Genomic DNA, 22,455 nt, shown 5'->3' with positions numbered 1-22,455 from the left:
AAGTTGCAGTTCTTCCATTGCCTCAACATGGATAGGCAACTTGTGTATGTATTTTGATAGCCTTTCAAATACACACTGCATATGTGGTTTGTTGGGAGTGGCAAAGTCTTACTGTGAGCATACAGTATTGACAGACTCTGTGCCGTGACATGAGCTATGTAGCCTCAAGCAATAACACCTGATTGGGAAAGGTTATTTCAGTTCTCTGGAATGCCCACCAAATTAGATTAGCTGATCAAATAAAAATTTAATGTAAATTTAAATAATAAACATAAAGGTAAAATATAGCACTTATGTATTGTTTTAATGTCCTGAACGTAGGGCGATAGTAACTTTATTTAAACTGCAGGCTTGACTTTGTTGGTCTCTCGTGTCTCTCAAGATCTGTCTACATTATATCTTTTGCATGTCATTTTCATTTTTTCCTTCAAGAGTGCATAAGGTGATGGTGTTAGGATCAAGGGTTACACAGGTCTTTAACATACCAGCAGCTTCAGGTTTTGTTTTTTTTTAAGATGTTGGAATGAGTAAATGCAGACAGACAAGCTTTGGCAAGTCTATACAGCCCACACAAAATTCTTCCTTTTGCATTTCCTGCCTATATCACCAGTGCAGAATGGTGAATTTCATGCTGATGTTAACAGTGATGAATAAATTCAGAAGCTTATTTTTTTTTTGTGCAGTATTTAAAAAATAAAAAATAAAAAAAATTTTAAAGCACAAGAAGGAATTAGCTGTCTGGGTGGTAGCATAACACATAAGTGCTGTATGTCACAGATGATTGCTTGTGGTTTGGGGTTGATATGTTAGTTCTGTGTAATCTCTGTAAAGCAGAAAAGAGCTCAAAATAATTCCAGTTAATTTCAGGTTGTGTCCACACTATTTGTTTATTACTTATCCTTTAACCCATAAACCAACACAAAGCATTTTTTTTTTTTTCACTTAAGATCCATTTCCTTCGGTTTACACATTGAATTTGTATTACATCTGTTTTGTAGTTGACAGTGAGTACAGGTGGTCAGTACTATATATACAAACCTCCTGCTGCTCATATCAAGCACTTGTTCATGTTTGCTGTTTCCTTATATGATATTGTCTCTTCTTTTGTTTCCATCCAGGGTTCCATCTGGTTCCTCACTTATCCAATATTGTGCCAGAGAGCTGCCTGTTGATCGTGGTGGGCTTGCTGGTAGGGGGAATCATCAGAGGTACTGGTGAAACGGTCCCACCAGTGCTGGACTCTAAATTGTTTTTTTACATCCTGCTGCCCCCCATTATCCTGGATGCTGGCTACTTCCTGCCCATCCGTCCTTTCATGGAGAACCTGGGCACAATCCTGATATTTGCCGTTGTGGGTACTCTTTGGAATGCCTTCTTTGTTGGGGGCTTGCTATATGGTGTGTGTCAGATTGGTACAGAAAGCAGTTCAATCCTTAGCAGAATAGGGCTTCTGCAGTGCCTGCTCTTTGGTTCCATCATATCAGCTGTGGATCCTGTTGCTGTGCTTGCTGTGTTTGAGGAGATCCACATCAATGAGCTCTTGCACATCCTGGTGTTTGGCGAATCACTACTCAATGATGCCGTAACTGTGGTGAGTGACCAACCTGGAGTCTAAGTAGTGCAGTAGACTGATATATATGAGGCAGACATTTTTCAGGAAAACTTTCAGGAAACTTTTTCAGACTTTTTGCATTTGGCATTCTGCTGATTTCTTTACCTGGCATTACAGGGACTAGTCTATACATTTTATTCATACAATGTGTAACCAGCCCAGAGGCCAAATTTATTTTCATGTTAAAAAATAAAAGGAGCTTCACAGTCAGCAAACATGGGAACATTCTGCCAAAACATTCTGTCCTTAGCCCCTTGACTGGATTGACTAAGACATTAGTTCATGTCCTTATCACCCATCATAATCCTGTTTCTTAAACTATTCGCCTACCAATTCATATTCATTAGTTAGTACCTTTTTTGTTATTCACTTTTTCTTCCCTCTTTCTCCCTCTTGTAGGTATTGTACCACCTTTTTGAGGAGTTTTCAGGCATTGGCACGGTGACGTTGGTGAAAGGCTTCCTGGGAGTCATCTCCTTTTTTGTAGTCGCCCTGGGTGGCGTTCTAGTTGGAGTTCTGTACGGGATCCTCGCTGCCTTCACCTCACGCTTCACCTCCCACACGCGCGTCATCGAGCCTCTTTTTGTCTTTTTGTACAGCTACATGGCCTACCTGTCTGCTGAGATATTCCACCTCTCCGGCATCATGGCGTAAGTTTGTTCAAGTCTGGTATATAACAACCCACGAAAACCCCAATGTTATAACACATTGTCAGATTGTGTTCTACTTACAGGATACAGCAAAATTGAATCTCAGTATTACTCTATATATTAAATAAGATGATTCAGTATTACTGTGCAATATCACTGAATTTTAAGTGATTCAAAGTTGTGTAAATTTACAGTAATTGTACCACTGCTAAGTTTAAATTCATGGTACTTGCGTACATCTCATTCCAGTAAAACCTAGTACACATTGTGACCAGTGCAGCAAGACACTAATCAAGCAATTTCCAGTTAAACTGAATGTAAAATTGTCCATGTCCAAGTCTCTAAATACTATAAACTTTGTCACCTTCCACAGCTCCACATGTTAAGAAACTGAAACAAGCAAAACACCAGGTTGAGAGACTTCAGTGATTGGATGGTATTAGTAGGCTGTTGAAACATAGTTGCACTGGTGGTTGGGTGGTGTAGAAACTGCCCCGCTACCAAAAACAGGGGTTGCAGTGGCCTAATCAGAAAAATAAGTAAATAGAATAAAATCGAAATAAAATGATCACTGTCAATAAGACAGTGTCCTATCCTTACTGGATGGGACATATGTTTAAATTCATCCACTTAATCAAGATGACTAGCTTGTCTGGCATTGTGACACGTTTAATTCGCCTGTTAAGAATGAGAATGTCTGAAGTGTATGTAAACCAGTGGGAGATCACCAAATTATATTTAACTGTTTCATTCATTTACAATGTGAATGATTCAGCCTACCTTAGTTAGTAGAAATTAATAGATTTTAACTCTGGTTCTTTAATCTGTCTTTTAATGTCTTTATAGGTTGTTGTTTTTTTTTTTTTTCAGTGTTTTGGGGTTTTTTCTTATTGTTTGTTTGTTGTTTAAGAACATTCTGAAACCTGAAGAGGAACCTGACCCATGTTGGCTGTTGGCTAATCAGTGCTGTGGGCGGGACTATCGCTGCCGTAAAGCTGCCAGAATGATGTCTCGGTTTTTTTGGGGGGGGGTTCTCCATGCTCATTGCTTGTACAACTTTACAACAAATGGAGAAACATGTTGAATTGTTTTCACTTCACTCCACTGCACTCTTAGAACAGCAGCAAGCAGTATACTGGCATGGCTACACCTCTGAGCTGACATCTGAAATGACTGATTGGTTGGGGGAAAAACTGAATTTCATCACCCATGGAAACTAGTTACAAAGAAGAAGTTCTTTCTGATACCAACATAGCGTTACATTGAGTGAGGTACTCTTATGTTGTACTGGACCTCTCCTCAGTGTTTAGATGCCATAATCTTTATATATCCTTAACACTGGAAATTATACTTCTTATATTCATTCAGGAAAATTATATTCTATATATAGCCAGTGGTTTCGGAAACTAATCTAATCTAATGCCACCTGAACCAAGCTAGGATTTAGTGGCATGTACAGCATTTTCTGACATACTATTTCATCAGTTCTTGTAGCAATTGATTTTCTGTTTACTTTCAGGCTGTTTAAGATTGCAGTTCTTATTGATGTTCCTGACGGGAGGTGCTGATGCAGTTAGTCGCACCCCTAAGTCAGGAATGATGGATATGTAGCTTCAAGGACAATCCCTTGCCTGCACCTGTGTTGCCCTTCACATTAAAATCTGGATTTGGTTTTCGGTATTACTGGTCTGTAAAGGAGGAAAGAAAGAACTTAAACCTTGAAAGAAAAGCCAATACTGAAAGGAAGGAGGAATGCTGACCAGCTGCTGTGGATTATTGAGCATATTTGTCAGTTGCTTTAGGCCCTTTTTTGACACACAAACACTGCATGACTAGATTAGAAGAGGGAAGTGGCTGCCAGACAGGAATTGTGAGATAACTTTGTTTATTTTTCCAAATTAGTGCGTAACTGAACCTCTGAGCTGTTTTTTAATGGTCACTGTTGCTGCCAGCTCAGGAAAACTGGTACTACTTTTAACCATATTTTCCTTTTAAAACATAAAGTGGTTCTGTGTTATTTGACTTTATTGTGGTCAATAATGTTTTCAATTGGATGAGAAACGACACCAAAAACCCCCACATTAATTGTATTCAGTATATCTAAAAAAAAATCTGTTATTACCATTTCTCTTCCCAGGTTAATAGCATGCGGCGCCGTGATGCGACCCTATGTGGAGGCCAACATATCCCACAAGTCCCACACCACCATTAAATACTTCTTGAAAATGTGGAGCAGCGTCAGTGAGACTCTAATCTTTATTTTTCTGGGAGTAGCCACGGTTGCCGGACCTCACGATTGGAACTGGACCTTCGTCACTGTCACAGTCATTCTGTGTCTTGTTGCACGGGTTATAGGTCAGTCCTGCTTCTGTATTTTTGCACGACTTCTTCAAATATATGCATGAAAGCAAATTTCAAGTGTGACATAGTGTCATGCAACAGAGGAGTAAATTTGTTAAATTGCTAGCGTTCAAGGTTGGTTTGCTTTGGCCAGTCAAAGTTTTCGGATTTTGCGTTGAAGTGACTTTGTTTTGTTTTTTGGGGGGGGGGTTGGCAAAGGAGGTGAATGTGCTACATTGTGATTTGCACAAAAAGCCCACATTCTTAATAAAGGAACTGGGATTAAGTGTTGCCATCATGTGTCATTACACAGCTGTTGGTGGAATCGCCACTGAGGATTTCTCCACTGAGTTGTCACAATTTCTTCTGTCACTGATTTGTCATACTCTCCAGTGTCTACATATATATATGTTGCTGGGGTGGCATTGAAAGTGAAAGAATCAGCGACTGCAGGGTTCTCTCACTATATATATGATCAGTCATAAGTCACACACATCTTACTTGGATCATATGATACAGGATCTTGTGATGGAAAGCAGTTTCAAGTTGTTCTTGTCTTGTGATCATTCCACTGGTTTTGTTGTTTTGTTGTTCTTTTTTTTTTTTTTTTTTCCAAATTCATATTTTTTAAAAATATTTTACACAGAGGTGCTCAATGCTTTAGCGTGTATGCTTTAGCGTTTTCATGTTTTGAAGAGTGTTTTTTTTCTTTTCCTACCTTTCAGGTCATTTATGTCACTGCTATAGATTTTCATATTTCGGTGGCTTTGGTTGATTTGTGTTCATGAAAATTACCTAATATTTTCAAGTGGATGTTTTGCCTTCCTCATAAAGCAGAAAAAAGTGCTCACATTAATTCTAACTGACTCTAAGAGGTTAACCAAAAGCTAGAACAGCACAGAAAGATACGGAGAAAGTTAGATATTCTTCTGAAATCTTCTGAGATTTCCGTACTTTCTTTTTGTTGCGATCTAAAGACACTAGAAAGATTGCATTTACAACACTTACAACATCACTGACATACAAAGCCTGACTAATTTGTACGCTGTTCTTTCCAGGTGTTGTTGGTCTGACCTTTATAATCAACAAGTTCCGCATTGTCAAGCTGACCACCAAGGATCAGTTCATTATAGCCTACGGTGGCCTGCGAGGTGCCATTGCCTTTTCCCTTGGTTTCCTGCTTGAAAAAGATCACTTTCCTGAGAGGGAAATTTTCCTCACTGCCATTATCACTGTGATTTTCTTCACTGTCTTTGTTCAGGTATGACTACTCTATTTATTTATTTATGTATTTATTTGTTAATCAGAAAACCCCTCACAAAACTTGTAAACAGTTGGAGTTAGAATTTTGTAAGAAGTTTTAATGAAAATGCATTTTACACTTAAAGGTCACTTTATTAGATATACCAGTTCAGCTGCTTGTTAATACAAATCTACCCAGTCAATCACACGGCAGCAACCCAGTGCATTTAAGCACTGGTCACGATGTAAAGATGACCTTCTGAAATTCATATCTAGCATCAGGATGGTGATTTAAGTGACTTTGAATGTGCCATGGTTGTCAGTTCCAGACAAACTTGGTGTTAACATTCAGAATCAGCTGGTTTTCCCGCATAGCCCTCTCTAAGGTTTACAGAGAATGGCCTGAAAAAGAGAAAATACCCAATAAACAGCATTTCATGGGGCAAAAATGCCTTGTTGATGCCAGAAGTCAGAGGACAATTGCTAGACTGTTTTGAGCTGAAAGGAAGACACCAGTAACTCAAATAACCACTTGCTACAACCAAGGTATACAGAAAACACATGTTAAATCCTAGAGCAGGAATCCACACCAAGTACCACTCCTGTCAGCTAAGAACTGAAAACTAAGGCTGCAGTTTGCACAGGCTTGCCAAAATTGGACAGTCGAAGATTGGAAAATGGAGTTTGGTCTGAGTCTTGATTTGTGCTGCTGCTGATGGGGTCAGAAGTTGGTGTAAATAACGTGAAAGCATTGATCCACCCTGCCTTGTATTAAGTGTTCAGAGTGCAGCTGGTTGTGTAGTGGTGTAGGGGGGGACATATTCTTGGCACATTCTGGACCCTTAATACCAGCATCATTTAAATGCCACAGTGAAAAGTGGCTGCTAAGTGTAGATTAGACATCACATCAATTGTTATCACGATGTGTATTTCTACCCACTCATCTCCATCTCTCAGCAGCATTAATGCTGGTTTGCAAGAGAGCTCCTTTTGGTCTAGTATATTTGCATCTAATACATCTAGTTTGAATGTTTCCTGTACTGTTTGTCTCTCAATTTAGTCTCTCAGAACAAATGTTTTTGCAACCATTCATGCATGCAGAGAATTAAACTAAAAATAAAAATATTTCATAGAACATATTTGCAGAAGGAGGGTTATTACTTCCCCCCCTTAGGAACAAAAGCCTATTTTTATCACACTAGTTCCTCAGCTTCAACTCCTATTTTCTTTTCTCGGAGCTCCTGTTTTTGAAAATGTAATTTTGTGCTGTAGGTGTGTACGCAATACACAAATGCAAGTGAGAAAATCTGCAGATCAAATGCCAAAACTGTGAAGGAGTAACAGATATGGGTTATCTAAAGACATGCAGTTTTGCTCTGAAAGCTTGGTTCTGGAAACATGAATTCAAGATAAAGACACATTCAGTGTTGCGCATGCATTGTGTTTTGTTTATTTTAAGCACCGCGGTGCATCAGTTAGCCATGTCAGATAAATCAGTCTCCAGGTGGGATTGTAGGAAGATTTTCAGAGGTAAGATGGCCCCAGACAGGCAGCAACTAAAATAAAACCCTGAAAGCACATTCTCTCGCTTTAAAACTTAGATTTCAAACATATTTTATTCATGCTGCTGGAACTCTGGTTCTGTCGCCAGCACAGACCAGGAGTTTGTAATTAGAAGCCTCTTTTACCTCCAAGGCTTAGTTTGTGTCTGTATCTGCATGAGCATTGTTATTTGGAAGTCTTACTGATATGAAGTGAAAATCTTCATTATTTTATTTGTCAGTCGGCATATGAATGAGATTTCCCTTTTTTGGGTTACTTGTGTTTGTCTCCTAGTGGCCATTAAACTAGGAACTGAGCCCTTACAAGTCTGGATTTATGATCTTGGTCATGGCTAAATGTCTAATTTAGTGTCAGTGATGTTTTAATTGTCATGACTGTTTATTCAAGATGGCCACGTGAAACTAGTTAGTTTGGTAGGACATTCATGATGTTTATAATGTAGTTAAATGTTAAGCTACAGTACGGAGAGTGTTATATTTCTGTAATTATGAGCAGGCATTGTTACAAGTGTAGAAAGATGATAAAATTCACTCAGACTAAAAATAATGGATCTTTTGTTCAGGCTCAGATGGCAAATTGTTAAAAAATATAATCAGTCTTATTGCGCCAGTCTGACATTGATTAGCTGTGCCAATGAGGTGAAAGTGCAGCATTTTAATCAAATCGCAAGTTCCCTGAAGAAAGGAGTGTCATCTTTGAAAGTTCTTGTATATTAGTCCTTATATAAGTATGGAATAAACATGAGGTGATAAAGGCAAAGGCTCCTGTGCATACATGCCTGTATTATTAAACAGCTTGAATCCTCTGTCATCCAGTTTATGCCATTACTGTTAACCAGATGGCTGTCTTAATCTGTTTAATAAGCAGAATGATACATTCAAGCTGCCGAGGTGCAGAGCGGTGCAATCATGCCATATAATAACATAAGAACATTTCCAGTATAACTAAGTGAAAGTTCATTAAGAGAATGAAAGATGCTGATGTTTGTTTTTGTTTTTTGTCTGAGTTATTTCTCAATGTTGGCAGTTTAAAAAGCAGATACATTTACATACATGAAAACAAACATTATTAGTCATTATTATAAGACGGGGAGGATGATGGGAGACCCGTACAGAAGACTTGTTTGTGTTATGCAAATTTTTAGCTCCAATTTTACATTTACTATGTAACAAACTAGTTTTGCATGATTTTGTTGAAATCTGGGACTTCCTGTACATTGCAAAATATTATGTGCTGTGGGATTTTCTAACAAATGTGCACTGTAATACTACTCAGCCTTCAGCTGATTTCGGTAACCAGGACTGATCTGATTTAAAAAGTGTGGAGCTTCTTCATGACTTTGACAAAGAGATGCAGAAATGTTAGAAAAACACTACAATATGTGTTAATTGTTTGAACAGACAGGTAGATATGCATATATTTCTGTCTTTACCACGTTAACCACTGTTGGGAGGTGTGTACATTGCATAATGTTTTGTTCCCCTTATCCTCCTTAAAGGGGATGACCATCAAACCCCTGGTGGAGCTGCTGGCGGTGAAGAAAAAACAAGAGGCCAAACGCTCCATTAATGAAGAGATCCACACCCAGGTACAGCCTTCAGCCATTCACAGCAGTCAACTGTCAGTTGCAGTGATTGCACAGACATATGACTCAAAACCTTTTGGTATGTATTTGACAAATGCTGGAATTATTTGAACTAGTGGAACTTCAGTTCAATGCAGTTTTATTTATGTAGCACCAAACAGTCACCTCGAGCCACTTTATGTTGTAAGGAATGTGTGCAGCATCCACCCAACCATCAATCAGTCCTTTTTCTTGGCTGCTTATCAAACTTGGGGTCAGTGGGATCTAGAGCCTATCACAGCTGTGGGTGAGAGGCAGTGTAAAACCTGGACAGGTCACCAGTCCATATAAGAGCTAACACAGAGAAATAGATATCCAGGCACCCACACAGCCACACCTATGGGCAAATTGCAATCACCACTTAAGCTAACAAGCATATGTTTGGCAAGAAAGGTGTTACACATTCCTTTCAGTGGTTATGTAATATCCTCCTGAGAGCTGAGGAAAAAAAGAAGAAGGATCTTCCCACTGAACTTTTTTTTTGTTTTGTTTTGTTTGTAATTTCCTGCCTCTTTGGAGCTAAAAGAGGCCACCCAAACACATGAGAAAGCCGAGGATGTCCTCTATTTAGTACATCAGGACTTGGTAGGGTAGCTCAAATAAGTCAAAAGATATAGACCAAAAACAAATGCCCATTAGAGAGGACATAAATGAATAGCCTGGTTCTCAGGAGGATATGTGAAATGCTTTTCAACTGATGAGGCCTCTGAGGTCGTTTAGGTTTTCAAACTTTGGTCGTTGCTCCCACCTACTGACGGTGTGGTGGTACTGCATAGTTGTATAGCATGTTTGATGCACACTTGGATCATAAAATTCGTTTTTGGTGACCCATACTATAATACCAACACTTTGGTAGTACAGTTTTTCTCCTTTTTTTTTAACTGTCTGATGTAAGTGAAACTCATCACATCCAAAAGCATGTCTGGTATCTGTAGGTTTTGATACTCTAGAAATTTTAACCGCAGTGGTCCACTGACCTACTGTTAAAGTCATTAACCCATCTCAGAAAATTAGACTGCACATGAGCAGACACCCAAACATGCACACAGGCATCTATGAGTCACCAGCTCTTGATGCAAATGAAGCAGGCAGCTTTAATGGCTTGCCCTTCACTGTAAAACACCAGAGGTTAGATTCACTGAAGTGCTTGAGGAAACTCCGCGCTAAGTTATATTGTGGCAAATAATCTGCATACTAGCCCATTTTCTGCCATCTCCATTGTGTTTGGTTGCTTTTCTTCATTTGCCAGTACACTGCTGCTGGGATACATTTCTCAGCTTGGCAGTGGTATCAGAATGTAAATGATATTCTGTTTGTATAACTATAGAGCTGAAAAGGAAAATATCACCTTGAGATGGTAAGATTGTTTTCTGAAGATATTCACTGCATAATGTGGTGTGGTCATAAAGAGTTAAATCGGACACCGTGTACTGGTTTCTGTATTGAGGTGTTGAATAGACATAAGCTGGTCTAAGGAGAAACCCCACAGTTAAGGCGTTTGTAGCTGAAGAACAGTACAGAATGGATCCCTATATATTGATCTTTTCATTATTTAGCATCCATTGCTGCCGCTTTTAAAAATGAGACCTTTTAACCCCCACAGTTCGGGGCAGTCTTTATGTGAATCAGTCACTCCTGACAAAGCAGAAGTAGATTGCACAGTTCTGCTTAATGACTTGTTCCCATGGCAACACCGACTGTCAGACTGTCATCTGCAGGCTTAGTCAGAGCACTGGTCTGATTGGCGAGCCAGCTGCAGTCTGAGCAACAAATCCATCGGTGTGTTTCTTCAGTTCTCTGAGCAGGCACGGTGCCACTGTTAATAAATTCTGTCAAATCAATCACCTGCCTGCTGGTGCTGGTCATATCTCATAGATTCTGTTTTAACCTGAATTGTCTGCTGCGATGATGATGATGATGATAATGATGATGATGTCGGTCTAATCTCAGAAGGTGTTTACAACAAATGTAACAGCAGTAATGCAAGAATTACAAGATGTAGCTGAGTATTGAGTGTAGTATAAGAGTGAATGTAATCATGGTTACACGACAAATACTTTCACATTCAAGTGGTAAACTGTAGATAGAGGGATGGCAAATATAGAAACTTGCAGTTGTGACTTACATAAAAGAAATTTGCTTTAAATCCAGTAAATGTAATATGTTCCTTTGGATGTAATTTATAATAGATGGAGGGTTGCTCTTTGCATCTTTGCACCACTCTGAGCCCGTTTTACTATACATGAGACTTCTCCCCAGAGAGGACTGGGGTCAGTAGAGTCCAGAAAGTCTGATTCATTCTGGAGTACAATTTTAAGGCTCTTCAACAACTATTGTGGCTTTTTCCCATCCCCAGTTCCTTGACCACTTACTCACTGGCATCGAGGATATCTGTGGACACTATGGACATCACCACTGGAAGGACAAGTATGGATTTTAAAGAGAATCAGTCTGACATAACATTATTAATTTTATAACTCAAATATAGCTAACTGTAACAATATTTATCACAAATTACTTGTATGTATCGACTAGTTTGAAATATTTAATAGTTGCTCTTTTTTTGGCCTTGGCCTCTTCTTCATCTAATTACAACATATTTATTTATGTCAATAAATGCAGAAATGTTGTTGCCAGTAATTAATTCCTGTATTTCCCTCTTTGTCTCCGTCTTAATTTTTCGCTCCCTTCTTCCTCTCAGACTGAACCGCTTCAACAAGAAGTATGTGAAGAAGTGCCTGATTGCCGGCGAACGCTCCAAAGAGCCGCAGCTCATTGCCTTCTACCACAAGATGGAGATGAAACAGGCCATTCAGCTGGTGGAGAGTGGAGGGGGAATCAAGCTGCCTTCTGCTATGCCTTCCACTGTTTCCATGCAGTAAGTGCTAAACAGCATCGTGCTCAAAGTAATTCTTTGTGTGTGTGTTTGTACATAATTATCCATTTTTTTTAAAATACATTTTTAGCCTATTTTTATTATCTTTTGTATTTGCGCATAGCTTTGAAGTTGGGAAGACTGATGACAGGCAGATGGCTCATGCTTAAATGACCACTGATGCATTACAGATTCTTTGCTAATACTTTTGTATAAACAACACCTTCTCTCTTGTTTTTCTTCTACCAAGTAACAAGGAGTGTTTGGTAACTGTAAAGGTGGATAGTTGTATTATCCAAGAAGGATAAGCAATCAGTGATAAATCACAAAATAAATCCTTGACCGGTCTTAATTTCTAGTGTAAGTGACTCTAATTGTGAAATGGTGTGTGCACAGTAGGAAACAGTACCGTAGTATGAACACAAAGGGATATCCTTTGTGTTATGTTGTGCGTTTTTTACAGAAAGATAAGTAGCTGTGCTTTATCAAATGTGTCTAATCTTTAGGCATCATCGATGTGTTTATACACGTTTAAGTTGTGTAACTGTTGTGCTATACAAACACTCTGTTATTTCTTTTATTACCCCCCCCCCCCCCCCGTCATTGTCAGGAACATCCAGCCCAGGCCTCCTACCAAGCCTGCAGCAGAGCGAGCTATTCCACAGCTGTCTAAAACCAAAGAGGAGGAAATCCGGAAAATCCTCAGGACCAACCTTCAGAGGACACGACAGAGGGTAACTTTGCTTACTAATGAATAGTTGGACGCTTTATTGATCTGTTCATTTGCCATTTGTATGAAAAATTGGCTTTGTCTCACTGGCAGTTAAGCATTCCATAATAAGTGTTGTTTGGTGCTCACAGGGGATCTCCCTCCCATTAGTTTATAACATATTTATTGATTTTTGAGATAGACTTGGAGTTAAAATAATTAGTTCTGCACATTTTTTTTTTTTTAAGACGCAAAATTAATTTATTTAGTTTGGTAAAGAATTTTATTACAGTTCTGATCATAACCTTAAATGTGCAGTGATGTTTGCAGGACTGCAATCTCTTTAATGTGTGTTCATGTGTCTGTCTTTCTCAGCTGCGCTCGTATAACAGACATACACTGGTGGCCGATCCTTACGAGGATGGACTCAGCGATTTATTCCTAAAGAAGCAAAAGATGTTTCAGATAGAGAAGAAGGTAATTTTCAGTTTTTGAAGTCGAATTTATTCACATACTATGGTCAGAGCTGAACAAACATTTGCTAGAATAAATAAATCTGTATTGAAGAAAGCAGCCTATTGTGACTCGAAGTATATTTCATAGAACCAAAGGAGCAGTTTTTCTACCTTTTTTTTTTTTTTTTTTTTTTGGTACTGTGTAGCCAACAGTAAAATGATTCAACTAAAACTATGATTTGAGTTTTAATTAGAGTCCACCCTCATTCTCTTAAATTAATTTTCCTGTCACAAATAGGAGCTGATTGATTCTCACAGTTGAGTGGCTCTGTGATTATTTTCATTTTAGCCAGCCTGTAATTAGATAATAAAAATAGACTCCTATTTAGGCTAAATTGAATGTGCTAGAAGTTACTGTAGGCTCAAGATGATGTCTGCAGAGTTTAATGAAGCGACACATAATTTTAATAAAGTTTCTGTATAACATTGATTAATGATGTCTTTATCTCTGAGCTGTTTCAGTTTAGTTGCTGTATTTTCCAACCAATTACATGAGACAGAGACTGGATTTCTTGCCATCTGAGTTTTGTACATTACTGATTTTGAATGTTTAGATATAGAACTGTGCAAAAGTCTGAAGTCACCCACGTTTCTTTGTTTTGCGTACAAGGAGCCAGGCTTTATTGTATTTTTTTTTTCCCCCCCAAAGTGATCTTGAACAATAGTTCTCCAGCCTTTCTAAAGGTCTTACAAAGTTTGTCTTTGAAGATTGTTTGCTTTTCCACCCATTTTGTTTTACCTCACTATTTTCAGAGCAGTGTTTGTTTTTTTTGTTTTGTTATTTGTGTGTTGTAAGCTGCTTAACACTGAGGGATGAATCATTCAGGCATAAAAAAAGCACCTAACTCGAGGGATGAACCAGTGTTGTGTCTGCACATACCAGACAATTTAGCAAATAACCAGTTTTAAATTGTATTTTTATGCATTAAAGGCACTAGCAGCCTGTCACAAAAACGCATAATTTTTTTCCTTTTTTATTTTGTTGAATCTGTGACAAATGGAAAATTTAATACAATTTGACAGACGGGGTGATTTCACAAAGGGATATTAGCCAGAAACTTGGCACGGCTCAGCCTGTTGTGCAGAGTGTCCTTAAAAATTAAGGAAACTGGACAAGTGGAGGACAAAAAAAGTGCCTATACCAGATAAGCAATATCTGAAAGTCATGTCCTTAATAAATAGGAAAGAATTCAGCAAAGACCTGAGAAAGAACCTAAGAGATGCATCTGGCCCTTCAGTTAATCTATCTACTGTTTGCTAAAGCTTCATCAGAAATGGTCTCAGAGGAAAGAGGGGTTGTCATGAGCCCAAAGGAAAGATAGTAGGGAGAAAAGGCTGAGGTATGACAAATTACACTAGGACTGGGCTGAACATCATTGGCAACAGGTGTTCTGGAGTGATGAATTTAGAAAATGTTTGGATCAAATCGTTGTCGGTACGTATGGAGTAGCAGTGAGTGTCGACAGCCTGTAAAGCACAATGCAGGCTTTGTCATGGTTTGGGGCTAAATTTCAGGCAGTTGTGTTGGGCAAAATTGATGGAATTATGAATGAAAAGTACCATCAGATTTTGATCCAGCATGCAATATTATATACAAGGCATCTGATTAGCAAGAGCTTCATTTTTAAGAATGACAATGATTCTAAACATACTGCCATTGCAGTAAAAGCATTCCTGGAGAGAAAAATACACAGTGGCACACTGTCAGTGATGGATTGGCTGTCCCACAGCCTGAATATTAATATTATTGAAGCAGTGTGGGATCACCTTTAAAGATAACAGCCAAAAAATCCAGCCAACATGCAAAGAAGAGCTTTGAATGTCCTGCAAGAAACGTGGAGAACTGAAAAGCTCTTAAAGAAATTACAAGAAAGCTTTCTTAAGAGGCTTTAGTCAGTGCTAAAGAAGAAAGGTGGTCATAGCAAATATTCACTTTCAGGCTTGTTAGAATTGTACAAACTCTATTTTTGTCTTTATAAACTGTATTTTCATGCATATTTCCATGTTTCAATAAGTGTTGCACCCCTTTTCTATGGCCAGTTTTTGACACTTGTACAATACTGTATTATAAGTTTTGATTGATTACATGGAGAAGGCTAAACCATCCCACACCAACAATATCTCTGTTTTTTTTTGTTTTTTTTCCTAGTTAAAGGAGATGAATACCTACCTGACGGTCCCTGCCCCTCCCCCTGATTCCCCGACCATGTGCAGAGCCAGACTGGCCTCAGGTAAGTGCAGCGATGTATGAATCATTCTTAGCTCCAGCCAAATGAAAACACTAGGTAGTCTCAACCATCTTACTTTCAGGTACCTCCTGAAATAATATAAGAAAATGTCTATAATGGGACACAGAAGATTCAGAGATTGTATTTCGTTAGGGTCACACGATACCATTTGCAGAGCAATAAAGGCCATAGAAACACTATTACCGTTCCCAGCTGCTGCAACAGATAGTTCCCCACTAATGGAAATGTGTTTGCATGTGCCAGCCAGCATGTAAAACAATCTGTGGTTTTATTTTAGGCAAACATACTGATTTCAAACCTGATCAGGTGCAAAAAGGAAACAAAATGTGTTCAGGTATGTTGTGAGTGTAGAGAAGATTAATCGTAAGCCGTGATATCACATGAGCAATTCTAACACGCATGTGTCAGTTACCCTGCTTGTAAACACTCAGTAATCATTACTAATGATGTGACTCATTACTAAACTGATAAAAGCCACGTACAGGTGATTTATTGGAGTCAAGCATATTGGAGTTGAGCATGTTACATGTGAGGAGCTTCAGTTCGTGTTCTTCCCTTTAACTGAAAGTTGGCATGTGCTGCACCTTTAAATGATCATGACTAACTTTACCCTATTTTTTGTTACACTAGAAATAATGGGAACGGTCCTAAACCCTGTTGTTGTGTAGTTTTGTGCAGTGATTCTGTTGCCCTTAATATTTGTTCATCCACTTGTACATCCCTTGTTCATGCATGCATGTGTGATATTATATCCCTTTTAAAGGCTGGTGAAATGAGTTGAAATCCCTGATATTCTACCTGTGTCCTGCTTATAGACCCGCAAGCCTACAGCATTAAGCCTGCATTGAACAAGGTGCCCATGATCCAGGTAGACCTGGCCTCTCCTCAGTCTCCAGACTCAGTTAATCTGTTGGATGAGTTCGGACAGGCTAACCAGCAGGAGGAGGAGGAGCAGGGCCTGATGATGAAGCCCCCGTCGAGGCCACGGGAAGGTAAAAAGCCGGGTGAAGAGGATGAAGCAAAAGATCAGCAGAAATTAATGAGGTGTCTGAGCGACCCTGGTCCCAGTGCAGATGAAGATGAGGATGGGGCCTTCCTCCCCTGAGACAACAGGCCAGTTATGTAACGGTCAGGCTGCAGCCCTCCTTTACCAGTTAGAGGGAAGAGGGCTGCTTCACCGCTCTGCTCTAAATTATCTCTTTGGTTCAGAAACCAAACAAGCCAAAACTGCAAATACTGTATGAACGGGAAACAAAAAGCAAAAGGAGAGTTCCTGAGAACGGCGGGGGGAAGAGCCATTCGTTTGTTATTCTCATTGCTCTTTATTTTATTAGGTAGCACTGGTAGAGCGACAGCTGGAGTCGCTATGTGAGGGATGGTGGAGGGTTTTGATGACAGTCTGAGACATTCAGGAAAGAACTATGCATTACCAAAGGTTTGGACTGTTCCAGTTTCAGACGATGTTGTTTTTACTTTAGCGTCAGACTGTTTTTCCGTCTTGATGATAGCGTGGTTGTTAGTTTTATGTTTGGTCATGTTTTTACGGCTTCTGTCTTCAAAAAACACGTTCTCACTTGCTGGGTAAGCCACAAAAATGACTTCAGCCTAGTTTTGACTTTTATTGCACTCAAGTTTCTCGCTGTCATTCTGTCACTTGAAGTTCCTGGGTATCCAATCGTTTAGATTGCAGCTTTTTAGAAATCTCTAGGCCTTATTTGATGTCAAACCTTTTCACTTGGTGCATTTTTAAAAATTGTATCTGTTTTTTATGACATATTTTAATTTCAGGGACGCAAACATCTGTTTGTAGGTTTGTAGGTTATGGGTTAAAAGCTGGATGTTTTTTAGTCGCCGTGTAAACCACAGTTGTTTTCCTGTCTGTTGAGCGACTTTATGGGGTCTACAACACCTACAAACCTGAAGTTTAGGCCGTAAAGCAGTACAGATGTTTTGATCTGCCAGTATACATATTAATTCACTACCCAAGTTAAATCACATATTGTCATATCCTTATATGTATGTTTTATGTTTAGTTTATAAGACCCTTTAAAACTCACTCATCCCATCAGCTTTCACACTCATCATATTTTAGACCTCCAAATGTTTTTTTTGTAGATCTTTAACTTTGTCTTTTTTTCTTTTTTTTTTTTTTTTTTAAACTGGCCTCATGGGGAAGCATTTTTGCCTCGCATTATTGTTGAGGATATAACAAGAGTTGACACTCGAGGGTTAGTTTGTACAGAAATCAGTCCATGCCTCCTAAGCTTCTTTAAAAAGCTAAGACTGCAGGCATGTCATGGCAAAAAAAAAAATCAAACTCTATGCAGCTCTGTAACAAATTCAGACTAAACATAAAATGCTATATTAATGAATACCATTCATAAATTATGGCTTATACACATCATTGCTGAAGGCAAAGCTAAAATCTAACCCTGGCATTAAGACAGTCTTTACACTTAACTAGAGTTTTTGCACATCTGAGCAAGACTGAAACATTACCTGCAGGCATGAAAACAGAGTCTAGTGTTTCTTTGATATTCTTTATGGTTGAACAGTGTGTTTGTAAAATACGTCCACATCTTTTTACAGAGCTACTCAGTGATTTGGAATATATAACATTAGTTATTTAAGTTACTGATGCGATAAATTGCTGATTCCTGCTTGTCTGGTTAAATTCAATAAAAGGGCAGTGGCCGATGCCACAGAGTTATTAGACGTGGGTGAAAGAAAAACTCATGGGTTTAAAATCACATCGCTTGAATCGAGTGATGAATTCGGCATTGAAAACAAGTGAATTAACTGAGTGAGTGTATCACTGTTCTAGGTTGTTTTCTTGGTATTATTAACAACTGAACCCTTTTTGAGGTTCTTACAACCACAAACCTCACGTTACACCCGAGGAAAGAATAAAAGCGCCTGACTGTCCTTAGCTCCTCCTACGATCATCTGCAAATTTCTAGATGTGGTTACTGTAGCAGGGGATCACATGCACTCATCTGAATGCGTGTGAAAGGGAGTAAATCTCAGCATAGCTACACCGTTGAGTTTGGTTCTCTAAAATCAGTTACAGCTCACACAGACCTTTAAACATCTCATTTCCCTGTTTCCTGACTAAATTGAATTTCCCTTTGCTCTGAAATGTCAGCATGTCTGTTAGACTATCAGGAGATATGTGGTGAAAATGTCAACAAGGATGTGGTCAAAGACCAAAGAATTGTACCAGAACCTGGAACTGAAATGACTTGCAGAACAACCCTCCAACCTCCTCTTTTTAAAGTTCCCTTAAAGGCTGTAATATTTGCACGCAGCTTTTATGGCCGTCTAAATTGGTGTTGAACTGAAATTCCAGAAATCCTGAGAGCCATTTCTCTACATCTCTTTATCATCGTCCCAGGTGATCTATGTTTTAGCAACTTAAAGGCAATTTGCTCTTAACCCTTTACTACTTTGCAGAGTCTGACTATTAGATTTTAGGAAAGCTGCAGCAAGTAATACATTTCTAAAAGCACTACTACTTATTAGTATGTTTAACTGTTGAGCTGCAAATCAGGTCCCAGTGTTCAAATTCTGTCTAATTAAAACATGCTCACAATACCTGTGCATGTGATCAAGCAGAGGGAAGCCAAAGGAGGCACATTTACATCCTACAAAAGACGCCACATCATTGATTATTATATTGTATTGTTATATTATTCCAAAGAGTTGAATTTCTCCAGGAAAAAAAAGAAAAAAAAAAGAGAGAAACCTTTATTTTTCATACCAAATGCATATTTTGGGCAAATGTTATCACACTCCATGGAGGGTAATGTTTGGTGCAGAAAACTTTAAACTGAAGCCATACAGCCTGTAGAAGAACCTATTTTATTGTAACCATATATATATATTACAAAACATCATGTAATGATCACTCTTGCCTTTGTTTTGCTTGTTGCACAAACAAAAAAACAAAAGACCTTTATAGTTAAACTGCCTGTTTTCTTCACAATTTTGCTTCTTGTTCACTGAATGTTTTTCTACACTGATAAATCGATCATCAAGCGGTGCGTGAGCAGAGCCGGATGTTTGGGATTGATGCCATTTGTTCTTGTCAGCAAGTTTATGCAGAAACTACCAAGCAAAACTTCATCACACTTCATGCAAAGAGGTGGAGTGTGTGCAAAGTACAAATGTTCGTACAAGTTTGGTGAGATCGGGATCGTTGTTGTGTAATCCATCTTTGTTCTTTGCAGAGGACGTGCTGTCCGAGTGTCCTCCTAGATTTAAGTTGTGGTGTTGAAATTACAGAATCAACACTGTTGGCTCGCCAGTGTTGATTTCATATTTTTCTTTTCATATTTCTGTGTTCTCTGAAACACACCATGTGCTTTATTTGTTCTTTTAAAGCGTTGTTTTTATGAGCTTATTCCAGTGTGAAAGTTTTTATTGTAAGTATTGTATCTGATGTTGTGCACTGCATCACTTCATGTGCTTTTCAGAAGGCTGTACTGTGGGTTTTCTCCATCTTATGTTTACGTGTACCAGGAGTTTAGAAGCATTTGTCACCTGTGCTTTGAAAGGTGGAGGTGAAGCTTTACAGAGTAGGAATGGGCTGACTTCCTTCAAAGTATAAGTAAAGCTTTATCACTCACTCGGTGTTCCAACCAACAATCAACCAAATTAACCTAAAGGCTCCAGTAACTTTTGCATGCTTTTTTACCCCCTGAATAGTTTTGTGTTTTTCTTGATCTCCAGGCAGCTATTGGTTTCTGTTCATTGACAATATCTCAGATCTCTGTGAAATCTTCAGCTCAGTCACTCCAAAGGTCAAGTCAGCATCCGCATCTGATAGATTTTTGAAATGCACTAATATAGTGGAGATTCCTCCCATTCAACATATCTGTTGGATCTTATGTTAGTATTGATGGATATTAATGAAGATTTGACAAGAAGGGGCAGCACAATAAATGTAAGCACTAATTTGGTTATGACTACATGGGCTAAGACATGCTAAAACACTGGCCGTCGAAGTACTCCTAACATTTCACCAGCTGGGCAGTATGAGGCTGACTATTATTAAAGGCAGTCATCTGAGAATGACACACATGTTCCTGTCAGCACTGTAATGACATCCAGTGGCATTACATCGCCATCCAAAGACTGTTGTCGTCTTCATTCGTGTTTACTAGGCTCTGCTGTGTGTCACTATTTTATGCTGAGCACTTTAGTCAAGCGGTACCTTTATCTTTTAACACAAACATTACAGACGGAGCAATAATGATAGTGATGGAGTGTACACGCTGTGTGCGATTGTCAGCCGAAACGTCACAGGATAAAGGAATGTACTTTTTGAAGGGCCTTATTATTAGGGATGGATTTGATGTTCTTAGTCTTCAAACAGAGAAGCTGGAAACGGTGGATTATAATTCCCTTTTAATTCATTTGTTTATTTTGTGTCAGTCATTCGTTTGATGATTTCAAATGGAATTTTTGCATTGATTAAAGGTTATTTTTAATTTTATATATATATGAATGATATTATGGAAAAATATAGAATAGCAGATTTTATTATATGATGTACAAATCTGAATCTTAAGGATGTCATGTGTGCACTTTCTTGTTGAATAATCTTTAGCTTTCAGCATTCCATTGTAATGACCTGTAAAACTAACAACTGGTAAATAAAACCACATCTGAAAGTATATACAAGATTAAAAGTTTACTTTATGACACACCTGAGTCTGACTCATCATTTAAAGAGTTAGTTGTTTGTTTTTTCCCCTCCTGAATGGCTTTTTACACTTTGGTAGGCACACCTTGCTAATACCAGGGTTAAACTTTCTTAATTCTTCATTTTGGGCCACGCTGACATGATGGCGTCACACAGTTGCTGCAGATTTGTCGGCTGCACATCCGTGATGTGAATCTGCTGTTCCGCCCCATCCCAAAGGTGCTCTATTAGATTGAGATCTGGTGACTCTGAAGGGTATTCAGATACAGTCAACTCATTTTAAAATCCAAGGAACCAGTTTGCGAGGACTGCATGTTTGACATTGCTGCTTTGTGGAGAAGATGGGTACACTGTGGTCATAAAGGGATGAACATGATCAGCAGCGTTATTCAGGGTTTTTGCATCACCAACACCAGCCTGAACTGTTGGTACAAGGTAGGTTGGATCCCTGTATCGTGTCATTTTATGCCACATTCTGAACCTACCGTCCCAATGTCACAGAACACACTGAGACTTCTTAGATCAGGCAACGTTTTTCTGATGAACCCATATGAATCGTTGCTTCAATTTCCTGTTGTTACCTAACAGGAATGACACTTGGTGTGATCTGCTGCTGCTGTCTTGTGTATTCAAAGATGCTCTTCTGCACACCTTGGTTGCCACGTGTGGGGGTTTTTTTGTTGGTTTTTTTTAGTTCAAAGCAGTCCAGCCATTCTCCTCTGACCTCTGACAGGAACCAATACCAAATATAAGTAACTCAAAAAGTTCTGCTTGTTTGATCTTTACTTAAAGTTTAGCTCTCTGAACTAGAAGACATGAAAGTGGATTCGCTGTCATCTACTGACATGTCTGTTTGCTTTCTGAGCAAAAGAATTATTACATCATTGCTCTGCACTGCTGTGATACATTAAAAAAAAATGAGAACTTGACGAATATATTTAAATACTAATACAGTGTTTATCTGGTTTGTAAAGTCTTAACCTGCAAATTTCAATCAGCAACGACAGGTGAGTGCAGTGGATTAAAGTCCTTCTAAAATGTAGTGGATAAGTCATAAGCTGAAGTTATTCCAATCAAGTAAAACTGCCACAAAAATACAACTGCTACTGAAGCAATTGTGTGAAAGGGATCAACATAACTCCCTTGCTGGATCGTTACACTAGTTTGAACGTGCAATAACCTTTGTTAGCCAGAAGGGGAGTGCGCTTCATCTTATAATTAAAATAAAGTCAGACAGCAGTCAGACCAAACACTGTCCCAAAAGTAAAATATAAAGGGGATGAGTTGGATTTATATATCTTGGAGACATTTTATAATTGGATACTTGGATGCTGAGTCTAATAAACTGGGAATGAACTGTCTGCCTTGT

General features: G+C 38.7%; 1 protein-coding gene across 2 annotated transcripts in view; it reads left to right on the top strand.

The window, feature by feature from the left end:
• Positions 1–21,059, top strand: part of slc9a1a (solute carrier family 9 member A1a) — a 30,767-nt gene extending 9,708 nt beyond the window's left edge. The window contains exons 2-13 of one of the 2 annotated variants that reach the window (XM_025911509.1): positions 1,119–1,591; positions 2,012–2,262; positions 4,400–4,617; positions 5,661–5,863; positions 8,906–8,995; positions 11,388–11,458; positions 11,733–11,909; positions 12,517–12,640; positions 12,991–13,092; positions 15,280–15,361; positions 15,657–15,713; positions 16,195–21,059. In XM_025911509.1, the coding sequence (XP_025767294.1) occupies positions 1,119–1,591; positions 2,012–2,262; positions 4,400–4,617; positions 5,661–5,863; positions 8,906–8,995; positions 11,388–11,458; positions 11,733–11,909; positions 12,517–12,640; positions 12,991–13,092; positions 15,280–15,361; positions 15,657–15,713; positions 16,195–16,484 (2,138 nt within the window). In that variant the 3' untranslated portion in view covers positions 16,485–21,059. The remainder of the gene's footprint in view (positions 1–1,118; positions 1,592–2,011; positions 2,263–4,399; positions 4,618–5,660; positions 5,864–8,905; positions 8,996–11,387; positions 11,459–11,732; positions 11,910–12,516; positions 12,641–12,990; positions 13,093–15,279; positions 15,362–15,656; positions 15,714–16,194) is intronic. The other variant, XM_005455318.4, reaches the window with a different exon arrangement.
• Positions 21,060–22,455: the final 1,396 nt, after the last annotated feature.

The sequence above is a fragment of the Oreochromis niloticus genome, linkage group LG11, assembly GCF_001858045.2.
Source record: "Oreochromis niloticus isolate F11D_XX linkage group LG11, O_niloticus_UMD_NMBU, whole genome shotgun sequence".
NCBI lineage: Eukaryota > Metazoa > Chordata > Actinopteri > Cichliformes > Cichlidae > Oreochromis > Oreochromis niloticus.
The sequence above is the reverse complement of the archived record's forward strand: the minus strand, read 5'-3'. Positions and strand labels throughout refer to the sequence as shown.